General features: G+C 38.4%; 1 protein-coding gene across 2 annotated transcripts in view; it reads right to left on the bottom strand.

Moving 5' to 3' along the window:
• FLT3 (fms related receptor tyrosine kinase 3) overlaps nt 1-12952 on the bottom strand; it is a 72279-nt gene that overhangs the window by 41260 nt on the left and 18067 nt on the right. For both annotated transcript variants that reach the window (XM_027589965.2, XM_027589966.2), the window contains exons 2-3: nt 8761-8882; nt 2310-2512 (exon numbers count right to left, since the gene is read on the bottom strand). In XM_027589965.2, the coding sequence (XP_027445766.2) occupies nt 2310-2512; nt 8761-8882 (325 nt within the window). The remainder of the gene's footprint in view (nt 1-2309; nt 2513-8760; nt 8883-12952) is intronic.

Here is a 12952-nt window from a genome sequence, read left to right as displayed (position 1 = left end):
ATAGTTATGTTGCTCAGTCACCTGGCCATCAGTCTCAGTTCCCCACTTGCGGACCCAGACGACTGTATGAGCAAGATATACAGAGATAAGGAACATTCTGTTTTGTGTGACTCTCTCTGTAGATGAAAGAATTCAAGCAAAATCTAACACAAGGCATTATCCTATGTGAAGGAGAAAATCACATATATGTAAGGGGAAAGATGGCTCAGTGTTTGGCCTTTAACTTTTTAGATACCTGATAGAGATAAATTTGGCTGGGAGCAATCTTTTTCCAAGAAACAACTTCGATGTGTTCGGTGATACCTGTTCTCATTAAAGCTTACAATATTCTCTAATAGTTTGTTGAGTAATGTTGGCTGTGAATTTACACTTCCTGACCTTTAGATGCTCATTACTCAAGAGTGTAGCATTTCTCCAAGTGTTAGCCTAAGCTGACTGTTGACTGATATGCAGACTCTCAGGCCCTGCCCAGACCCACTGAATCAAGGATCAGCATTTGAACAAGGTCTGCGGGCAATCCAAGTGCACATTATATGAGAGACGCCCCGCCCTGCCCTGCCCTGCCCTGCCGCAGAGCTCTAAGCTGCTTGGTTCGAGAATACTTGTGCTTGCGTTCCTACTGACAATACGTTAATAGGATATGTATTTGATTTGTGCCTGCAGATATTCTGGTGATGTGCTTTCTTTCTCTGAACCATTTGTTCTCCTGGTATCATTTGTGAACACTTAATGCATATCATACACAACTGGAAGACAGTGATCAAAGCCTAGGTGTTCAAGCTTTCTGGCCATGAGTCCCGAGCTAAATTTCTGTAATTCTCTACCGTGGACAAGCTGCTAAATAGTTTTGGTACTAAGTTAACTAATCCACATAAGACCTATAACGTGGACTAACAAATGGGACCGTCGGTCCTAAATCAAAGAAGGCAACCTCTCATGGAATGACAAGAACCCTACATTTGCTTTTTGGTCTCAATCCAGGGAGAACTGTTGTGGCATAAAATTTTAATAAGATTACCAGAACATTACTTTAAGCCAAAATTTTTAATAGAAGAGTGCTTTGGTTTAACCCTAAGGTACAAATAACCAAAAAACAGAAGTGAGTAATACAGTCTCAAAAGAGGAAAGGAAAATGAATGTGTTCCAAGATTTAGAACCAAACTTCAGAATTATAGCCACTGTCCTAAAAATTACTTATGAGTTTGTTTGACCTGAAAGAAACAAATGCAAACAATTTGGTACAGGTCAGTCACAGAGATGTCCCCCCCATACCTCAGTCAGGCAGGATACCCCCTGTAGGCCATTTGGGTACCACTTACTGCACTGTTCTTGGAAAGACAGAACCTCTTCTACACCCTGGGGCACCAGAACACCCCCAAGAACTGGAGAGAAAAGTAGTCTTAGAATTATCGAGTGGGCATTTGAATGACTTGTGCCTCTTTCTTCCTGCCCCTATCTGGTCTCAGCAAGAGGGACCGAGACAGCAGGGGGCAGCAATCAGCACAGAGTTACAGACGGCCGTTCCATCACAATTCTCGGCTAAGATATTTTTCTGGATCATGAGATCCATGTTCCTCATACCTAGATCAATTTCTTACTAAAACACTTCGTGGATGTCACCGGCAATTCTGCTCATCGTGTTGTGAAACAAAAGAGATTAAAACCAAATGTTCTTTCCCCCGGCATTTCCCAGAAAGAAGCTTCTGGCTACTTGAAGTAGAAAGTAATGGACATTTTCTAACTTTTTATCTTTAAGACAAGATCCAATTAAAAAAACAAGACACTGCAAAAATCCCAAATATTCTTTCACTGTTTGTTTTACATTTTTCCAGCCATTCACTGCCTTCTTAGGCCCTAACTACATCTATATGTAATTTTTTAAGTTCATAGGCTTTATTTTTCAGAGTAATTTTAGATTTATGGAAAAATTGAGTGGAAAGTACAGAGCGATCCCACATATGTTCCCCCCCAACACACACACACACAATTTTCCCTATTATTAACATCTTGCCTAGGTGTGGTATATTTGTTACCATTGGTGAACCAACACTGGTACTAACTCAAGTTCATAGTTTACACTAGAGTTCACTTTCTGTGTTATACATACTATAGGTTTGATAAATACATAATGCCATGTATTCATGCCCTAACTATATTTTTAGTTCATTATTTCACTGGAGATAAGAGTTACGATGGCTATGGATAGACATTTGGAAAGAAACTCCATATGAACTACATTCAATGCAAGGAAGTTTTCCTCCCAAAATCCTTGTGGGTGCTCCCCCTTCCCCCTCCCGCCCCCCACTTACCTGTTTTGTAAATCAAAGTGTGGCTGGCAATTCAGGGAGCTGTGTTTAAAGACCCAGAGACAGGAAATGTTCCCTGGGGTGTTGACCAGTACTTGCAGTGTGATGGATGCCAACATGTCCACTTCCACAGCTGCTGCTCCATAGACTCCCTCTGTGCTCTCAGGCTTCAAGGCGCACCCGAGGTCTTCTGGGGGTTCTGACGCCTGTGTGGAAATAAGGTGAATTCACTACTAGTGCATGTTTTTACATCCTCTTCTTAGCTGGGACCTTTATCAAATAGATTCGTGTTGACATACTGCCCTCAACACTGGAGAACACATTACTGACTGAAAATCCTATTATCTACAATTCTCTAGAGAAGACATAGGAGCACCTGGGTGGCTGAGTTGGTTAAGCACTTGCCTTCAGTTCAGCTCATGATCTCAGGGTCCTGGGAATCAAGCCCCATGTCGGGCTCCCTACTCAGTGGGGAGTCTGCTTCTCCCTCTGCCTCTCCCCATGCTTGTGTTCTCTCTCTCTCAAATAAATGAAATCTTTAAAAAAAAGATAGATAACTGTAGGCTTCATTTCTAATATGTTTTACATACTGTTATGGGTTGAATTGTGTCCCTTGAAATTCATATGTTGACTCCCAACCCCTACTACCTCAGAATGTGACCTTATTTAGACATGAGGCCTTTCCACAGGTAATCAAGTTAAAATGAGGCTGTTGGGGTGGTTTCGTATAAGAAGAGGAAGTTTGAAGAAGACATGCACCAGGAAGAGAGCCATGTGAATATGAAGATGAACCTCTATGAGCCAAGGAGAGAGGCCCAGAACAGATCCCTCCCTCACAGCCTTCAGAAAGAACCAACCCTGATGACATCTCGATTTCAGACTTCTAGCTTCTAGAACTATGAGACAATAAATTTGTTCTTTATAACCCAGGCTGTGATACTCTGGTGCAGCAGCTCTAACAAACTAATATACAAACAATAGTCATAAAATTCATTCTACAAAGGTGACTGTTTTTGTGATTATTGGTATGTAGATAAGAATCTACATAGTAGGGGTGCCTGGGTGGCTTAGTAGTTAAGTGTCTGCCTTTGGCTCGGGTCATGGTCCCAGGATCCTGGGATCGAACCCTGTATCGGGCTCCCTGCTCAGCAGGAAGCCTGCTTCTCCCTCTCCCACTCCCCCTGCTTATGTTCCCTCTCTCACTGTGTCTCTCTGTCAAATAAATAAATAAAATCTTTAATAAATAATTAAAAAAAGAGTCTACATAGTAATAGTAAATTGGTATCCATGTTAGAGGGAATTTAAAAACCTAAATATTTTCTGGGCAGATACCCCATAGGCTCATTGCCACCACCACACTTCTTGCCTGCTTTAAGTAACTGAGATATGCTGAAAGGAGGGTGTGGCAGCAACTTCTGTCTCTGGACCCTTCACCTCCTACCCTCCAAACACATAGCATAGTATGCCTACACACATGTGCATGCATACACACAAACACATACCCACAAGCTTCCTCAGGTGAAGAGCAGGGTAGGTCTTCTGCTACTGATCATAAGCCATACTTCTGGTTTTACTTGTCCATTTATTCAGCAAGTAACGGATAAGCTCATTTTTTCAATATCTGATAAGTGCTAGACCATCTATTGGCACTATGGGACTAGGAAGAAAAGACATTGATCTTGTCCTTAAAGGGTTTCACGTCTAGTAGGAAGGAATAGCTAAAACACCAGGTGAAATATGATAAAAAGATACCAACTACTTTGAAAGGTAAATTTAAGTGCCCTGGAACTTCAGAGGAGGGAGAAGTAACTTCCAAGCTGGGATAGTGGTGGTGGGAGGCTTAAGTGAAGTCCAGAAATTGAGCTTGATCTTAAAATATAGGCACAGAATAAAGTAAAAACAAAACAAAACAAAATAAAAAAATCTGACATACTAGAAGAAAATACTTGCAACATATATTACCAATAAAATACCCCCAATATATAAAGAACAATGAGGGACGCAGGACCAAAACACAGTAGAAAAATGGGGAAAAGAAAGGAATAGACAATTAACCCAAGAAAGATATAAAGAATAGCCCTTGAAGATACAAATAAAATGTTCAAACTCAGTTATAATTATAAGACGTAAATTAAAACAACACTGAGATATCACTTCTCATCTATCAACCTGCCCAAAATTTTAAGTATGACAACACATTGTGTGAATAATAGCTGTGAAGAAACAGCTATTCTCATACATTTCTGGAGGAATGCAAGCCAGCGTGATCCTTCTGGAGGAACATTTGGTAATAGGTAATGAAACTACGTGTGCACTCATCCTTTGAGCCGGCAATCCCACTTCAAGGACCACACATATAAGACTATACCTATAAACAAGTAATTGCAAAATACTAGAAACCACCTAAATGCTCATACACAGAAGAGTGGTTGAATAAACCATGGTACTTCCATATAATGGAATACTATGCAGCCATAAAGAAGTATGAGGACACTCTCCATGACCTGATTTGGAGTGATCTCCTGGATATACTGTTAGGTGAAGAAAAGTGAAAAAAGTATATACTTTCATGTATACTACACCTCATGTAAGAAAGAAGGGGATTGAGAAAATACACATGTATCTGCTCATTTGTGCACAAGAAATCTAGGAATAGATAAAAAAAAATTCTAAAGTGGGGGCACCTGGGTGGCTGAGTCAGTTAAGCATCCAGCTGTTGATTTCTGTTTAGGTCATGATCTCAGGGTCATGGGATCAAGCTCCTTGTCATGCTCCACAATGAGCATGGAGAATCCCCTGATTGGGATTCTCTCTCTCCCTCTACCCCTCCCCCCGCCACCTGCATGTACTCTCTCTCTAAAAAAAAAAAAAGGAAAAACTAAAGGGATTGGCTACGTACAAGAGGTAAGTGGGAAAAGGATGGAAACTTGGTTATAGATATGAAGAGGGAGTAATACTTCTTTGAGTGTATCTTTTTTTTTTAAAGATTTTATTTATTTGATAGAGAGAGACACAGCGAGAGAGGGAACACAAGCAGGGGGAGTGGGGGAGGGAGAAGCATGCTTCCCGCGGAGCAGGGAGCCCGATGCGGGGCTCGATCCCAGGACCCTGGGACCATGACTTGAGCCGAAGGCAGGCGCTTAACGACTGAGCCACCCAGGCGCCCCTTGAGTGTATCTTTTTATATGCCTTTGGATTTTAGGACCATAATCATGTTTCACATACTCAGAAAAATAAACAATTAAAACCAACCAGAATTTTGGGGGAACTCAAAATGGAATACCAAAAAAAAATTTAATATCTATTACAGATCAATAACGTAACCACGGTGAAGGGGGTGAGAAAGAAAAGAACTAAAATAAGTAACTGAAAAATACTACATCGGATACTGTAAGATTAAAGACAAAAAGAATTGTACACAAAGACTGTATTCTAGTTAGTAAATCTGTTTCTCACTGGAATGTGGGTTAGCAATTCTGAAATTAGTTTAGGTATATACCAGGTTTACGTAAGTCAATTATTATAGATAATGAGAACCAGGTTTCTTACTATCAGAGAGAGAAGTACAAATACGGAAAGAGGAAAAGGTAGAATAAACCCTTTGATGCTGAATTGAGATGAGAGTTATCAGCATGAATTTTTGGTGATATAAGATAGGTAAGTAGGTAGATGTAGAGATGATAGATAAAAGTGTTGTGTGTGTTGGGGGGGAGGGTAGTATACATACATACATTTCCAGAGGGCCCAGAGGCAATGACATCCCAATAGCAATGAGCAAACCCAGCTCTCAGACCATGGTTTCTATATACTATCCTCCAAAAAACCAGTGCTTCTTTGGAGAAGTGGCTAATTCCAGGGCTATAGTAAGGAAAAATGCAAGATGAACCTGAACTATATTGTAGCACCGGGAAGTAAGGAAGTGCTTGAGAAAACTGGGCACAAGTTGAAAGGACACAGAAGTCATCATGAAGTAGCTCCCAATGGCCAAAGCTGGACAAATCTGAGCAACAAAATAAAACTGATAGTCTTGGGTTATAAGTCATAGAATAAAATAAATATCTCTGAGTCCATACTGATATAAATAAATAAAATGGAGAGAAGAGATAGCTCTTCCTCACACAACTCCAATTTAGACATGTAGAGGGAATAAGGTAAAAAGAAAATCACCATTAGGCAAACATCACAGTAATAACTGTTGTAGGCAAGATCCCCCAATGGGTGCTAAAATCAGCAGGTGAAAATTAGAGGAGAAACGGGATATTTGCATCTTCCCCCAAATACTTGCTAATTACAAAGAAAAAAAAGAGTAACTTTGCAGTGGAGAAACCCAGCCTACACCACATTCTTCTTCAAACAGAAATGATAAATGGTGAAAACATTCAGATTTTAAACAATTAAGTGGATTGTAGGAACAGTAAAATCATCTTATTTTGGTTCCAGGTTGTATCGGTAATACAGCTAAGGATGTAGTTGCTTATTTATTAGAGTTACATTGGCAAGTTTTGTCTACCAGAATGGTTGGTTATTCAAAACACTCCTGGGGGCGCCTGGGTGGCTCAGTCATTAAGCATCTGCCTTCGGCTCAGGTCATGATCCCGGGTCCTGGGACGGAGCCCAGCATTGGGCTCCTTGCTCGGCGGGAAGCCTGCTTCTCCCTCTCCCACTCCCCCTGCTTGTGTTCCCTCTCTCGCTGTGTCTCTCTCCGTCGAATAAACAAATAAAATCTTAAAAACAAAACAAAAAAACAAACAAACAAAACCACAAAACACTCCTGAACTGTAAGAGTCTCAGAAAGATGTCTCATCTGAGCAATGCGAACTGTGGAAGAAATCAAAACCATTTTTTTAAAGAGCACTGCTTCCCTAACAATACACTTTCCACTAAGGTGGGAAAATGCCCCAAAGGAGCAGCTTCAACTTCAGGAAGGTGAAAGCACATTGTGCAGACTGCTTATCTTTGCTTCATCTAGGATTTGTAGGATTATCTGTTTAATGTTGTTTGAGAGCTACAATCCTAAATATTGCCTAAGAATATAACATACTACATGAAAAAAAAAAAAAACACAAGACTTAATACTAGGAACCAAGACCAATTATCAGCTTTTTTCAAAGATTGTGTTTTAAAGGAAACACTTAAATGTGTGCAGCTATTTTCTTAAGTTGAAAAGACACCGAAAGTTTAAAACAGCATAGCAAATAATATCAACATTTTTGGTCCACGCTGAAATATTGTGTATGCAAAATATCTTAATTATTTGATGCCAGTATCTGTTAAAAAATTAAAACCAGCCCTGCTTCTGGCATAAAAAAAAAAAAATCATGTGTTAAATCAGGAGTTTTCCATTCATGTGGAATGTTACAGAAACCTATTTCACACTTTAAGTTTGAGAATATTTTTAATATCTCTGATCTTAAGGGGGGTGGGGAGTGAAGTCCCCAGGGCATCGTGTAATGTATGTTATGTGTTTATGTATTCTATCTATGTAGAAGAAAACAGACTGACTATATATATTGGTATGAATCCTTACCTGGAAATGTTCATGGAATTGGCTACTTTATGTTCACTTTTTGTTATATATTTCTAATATTTTCTGTTCTCTATTATTTAAGCTTCCTTCCTTTGAGTAAATACCTAAGCTGATAGATGAATTGCATGAAGGAGAAGGGTAATGAAAAACAAATTTGGAACCTGAAGGAGCCAGAGTCAGACGATGGAGCAATTTGCACGTCAGTTTAATGGGAAGTCACTGAAGGTTCTAAGGCAGGTGGTAAAGGATGTAGCCATGCTTCAGAAAGAACAGTCTGGCAGCCCTATCGGAGATGAACTGTAGAAGGAAGAAGCCACTTATGATATTATTGTGATTATGGGGGAGTTAATGAAGGAAGTGGCTGTGAGACCAGAGAATATAAGGTGATTATATGAGAATTATCAAAGAAAGGAAATTGACAAGACTTGGTAACTGACTGAATGTGAAGGTAGAGAGAGGAAGTAGTCCAAAATAATGCTGACCTTCCAAGCTTGGGAACTGGACAGGCCCATAAGCACAAATCAATTAATACAAGTACAGGAGCAGGTTTGGGGAAATATAAATGAAATAAATTATATAGGTGGTTTTTAATGAGCAAATGGAAAACCTATTTTTATCTAGATCCAGGAGGCAGTTGGAAATTAGGGACTCGGGTTTGAGGGAGAAGCCTGGATTCTCTTTAAGGAGAAAGGGTAATTCCTGTTACAAAGGGAAATTCCTGTTACTTTTTCATGCTGAGTATCTGTGTCTTTCCTGAGTCCAAACCGGGACAGAACATGACTCTGGATGAAATGGAGTGCATGTGAGTACATAATATTTTTAAATACACAAAAAGAAAAACCCACATAGCCATGGTATGCTTTGATAGCTTACAAAATATGGCCTCTAGAGAAAATAGCTAAAGTTAGAATTTTAATATTACTTTACCATGGGATACGATGATGATATCCCCAGTGATGAATCATTGTTCTTATGATTGATTAAAACACACTTGATCACAGGCAGATCTTGATTTGTAATAGTCTCAAATATCATTGCTGAAAAAACAACTGTAAAACAAAATAAAGACAATGATGTTGATACATGCACACCTTGAAAAGAAAGTATGTATTCATTTCACAACAAAACAACAAAACAAAATGTAATCAGGCAAAGGAGGCCAACAGGAAAGTGTGTATGATATATAATTTCATAAAAGGCAAGTCTTACTATAAATCAGGATCAGAGGTACTTAGAGCAGTCCTGACCAATGTGCTCCTGAGCATTTGAAATAAGGGTAGAGCAAATGAGAAATATTATTTGCACACAAGCAATTTTTTCTTCTTTATGGATGCTTGTGAAATTTCTTCTTTGTGCCCTAAAATCTTTAGAATTATGTGCCATATTGAGATTCTATTTTCATCCATTGTGCTAGATGCTCAGTGGGCCTTTTCAATCCAGAAACTCATATTCTTCTCTTTGGAAAAGTTTTCTTGAATTATTTCTTTGATTCTTCCTCTCTCCTTCACTTTCTGTTCTAGCATTTGGATGTTTTTTCCCCAAATGACTGATGATCCTTGACAGTGTGCTCATATATAAGAGTGAAGTCCAAAGTGTTCATTGTAAGCTCTGTGGGCATTGTGTGACCTGCTGCCCCATCTTCTCTATATGGTTATCTTTAGGTTTTCTCATGGGCTAATCCAGATCCCCCAGAGAAGAGTCCTCTCTCATGTTGGCTGCCCAGGTTCTGGGAGCTGGGCAACTTATGCTCTTTTGGGGTGTCCTACAATGGAAATCAGGTTGCTTCTCAGCTTTCTCATCCTGCACCTTTTGATTCAGCTTTCTTCATGTGTTTTAAATCTCTCTAAATTTTATTTTCTGCCTCTCCAGTGTCTTTGTCCTTTTAAGTTTATGTCTTTAAAAAATTTTGTCATTTGAGTGAACTCTTGGAGGAAGGTAAATATATGTGTTCAACCATCTTTGTACCTTGTAATCTGATTAAAATCTCAGTATCGTAGCTATGAGAACTACATATTAAGACACTTTCACTGGTTTGTTTTCATCTGTCTTTATTATTTTATTACTTATTAAAGAAGTCATAGCAATACAAGTAGAACTGTAAGTGAAAATTCACCCTAAATCCTGGCATCCTAACAAATAAACCATTTTCATTTCTCTAGAACCTTTCCCATCTGTGAACATAGTTAACTAATTGCATTAATCGAGCAGAAATCATTTTATATTCTGATTTTGAAAATAATATATCATAAGCACTTCTTATGGTACTAGATGCAATTGATTTGCTTTCCTCTGGTGGCACTAAAAAACATGTTCTAATCATTCCCTGGCTGTTATACATTTTAGGGTTTTTTTTTTTTTTGGCCCTCTTGCCATTTAAAATACTTCACTAAGGGACATCTGGGTGGCTCAGTCAGTTAAGCATCACACTCCTGATTTTGGCTCTGATCATGATCTCAGGGTTGTGAGATTGAGCCCTGTGTCAGGCTCCATGCTCAGCAGTGGTCTGCTTGGGATTCTCTCTCTCCTTCTCCCTCTGCCCCTCCCCCTGCTCATGTGCATGTGCATGCTCACTCTCAAATAAATAAATACATAAATACATAAATGAATCTTTGAAAAAATGAAATAAAATAAAATACTACACTAAGCTTTTCACTGTTTCTTTTTATCTAAGTGTTTCACTTTTAAAATATTATTTTTTGGGTGCCTGGGTGGCTCAGCATCTGCCTTTGGCTCAGGTTATGATCCCAGGGTCCTGGGAACGAGTCCCACTTCAGGCTCCCTTCTCAGCGGGAAGCCTGCTTCTCCCTCTCCCTCTGCCTGCCACTCCCCCTGCTTGTGCTCTCTCCCTCCCTCTCTGTCAAATAAAATCTTTAAAAAAAATATTATTTCTTTAGTATACATTTCTGGAAATGGAACTAGTGGATTAAAGGATATAAACATATATAAAGGATATATTTAAATGGTTCTTGGTATGCATTGCCATTTGGTTTTTCAAAGGTGCTATACCAATTTATATAGCCACATGTAAGGTGAGAATTTTATGATAATTTCATCAGGATTAGTCATTATGTGTTTTTGATTTCCCTTAATATAGCCCCTAGTCTTTTCTTTCCTTTTCTTTTTTATTTGAAGCTATCTCTACACCCACCATGGGGCTCAAACTCATGACCCCGAGATTGAGAGCTGCATGCTCTTAACAGTCTGCTTGAGATTCTCTCCCTCTCTTTCTGCCTTCCCCCTGCTCACATGCTCGTGCTCTCTTTTTCTCTCTCAAATAAATAAATAAATCTTAAAAAAAAAAAAAAAAAGAGTTGCATGCTCTTTCGTCTGAGCCAGTCAGGTGCCCCAGGCCCTAGTCTTTTAAAAGAAAGGGGAAAAAAAAAATCGAATAAGAACAATTTTAAGGGACAAAGGGGAATAAAAAGATTAAAGAGAGTTTAAGAACCTTCCCTGCCCTACTTCCTAGGGTTTTTTTCTCCCTACCCTTTTTTCAAATAGTTTATTCAGTATAATTAATATACAGTAAGTTGAACATAATTTAGAGTGTATAATTTGGTAAGTTTTGATGTAAATACAAATCTGTTTGTAAAACCATCATCATAGTCAAGATAGTGAACTTATTCACCCCTAAAAGTTTCCACATGCCCCTTGGTAATCCCTCCCTCCTACTCACCCCACAACCGCATGCCAAGCAACCTCTGATCTCCTTTCTGTTACCATAGATTAGCTTGAATTTTCCAGAATTTCATATAAATGGAATTCCATAGTATGAAATTTTTTTTTTGTCTGGCTTCTTTCACTCTGTATTATTTTTAGATTCATCCCTACTGTAGTATATATCAGTAGTTCATTCCTTTTAACTGACAAGTAGTAGTCTAGTATAAAGATACAACACAATATTTTAATTCATTTACATGTGGATAGAATTTGGATTGTTTCCACTTTTAGCCTCTTACAAACAACGTTGCCATGAATATTTGTATAAAAGTCTTGGTATGGACATATGCTTTTATTTTTCTTGACTAAATACCAAGGATTGGAGCACCCAGGTCATGGGGGGGGGGTGTCTATGTCTCTTTCTAAGTGCCAAACTACTCTCCAAAGAGGTTGTATCATTTTATATTCCTATTGTCATTGTATGGGAATTCCAGCTGTGGAAGTCACATCCTCACCAACACTTGGCATGATGAGAATTTTTAATTTTAGCCATTGTGCTAAGTATATAATAAATCATTGTGGTTTTAATATCTGTTTTCCTACTAATGATGTTGAGCACCCTTTCAGATGCTTCTGTGACATACCATATATCCTTTGGCAGTGTTTCTGTTCACATATTTTGCCCACATCAAATCTCTTAAAATTGGGGTGCTTATTTTCTTATTATTGAGTTTTGACAGTATTTTTCCCAGTTTTATTGTGATATTGTCAACATATAACATTGTATAAGGTTAAGGTATACAACACAATGATTTGATATATGTATACATTACAACATGATCACCACAATAAGTCTCACATAGGAACAATTTTTTTTCTTGTGCTGAGAACATCTAAGATCTACTCTCTTAGAAAATTTTAAATATATAGCAGAGTACTGGTAACTATAGTCACCATGTTATACATTACATCCCTAGAATTTACTTATTTTATAATCGGACGTTTGTACCTTTTAACCACCTTCACCCATTTCTCCCACCCCCTACCCATGCCTCTGGCAACCACCAATCCATTCTCTTTTTCTGTGGGTTTCGTTTTTTAGATTCTACATAAAAGTGAGATCATGCAGTATTTGTTTTACTCTCTCTGACTAATTTCACTTAGCATAATGCCCTCAAGGTCCATTCATGTTGTCAAAAATAACAGGATTTCTTTCTTTCCTTTTTATGGTGGAATAGTATTCATAGATAGATAAATAGATGTATACCTATCTCAATAGCAATAAAAAAAAAGAAAAGAAAAGGAAATCTGGTTGGAAACTGTGCAGAATAAATCAATAGACACTTTTTCCAAGGAGGACAGCATCATTAATCATTAGGGAAATGAAAATTGAAACCACAATGAAATATTATCTGACACCTGTTAGAATGGCCATCATTAAAAAGACAGAAGATGACGAGTG

The sequence above is a fragment of the Zalophus californianus genome, chromosome 3 (genome assembly GCF_009762305.2).
Source record: "Zalophus californianus isolate mZalCal1 chromosome 3, mZalCal1.pri.v2, whole genome shotgun sequence".
Taxonomy (NCBI): domain Eukaryota; kingdom Metazoa; phylum Chordata; class Mammalia; order Carnivora; family Otariidae; genus Zalophus; species Zalophus californianus.
Note: the sequence above shows the minus strand (reverse complement) of the source record. Positions and strands in the feature narration are given on the sequence as shown.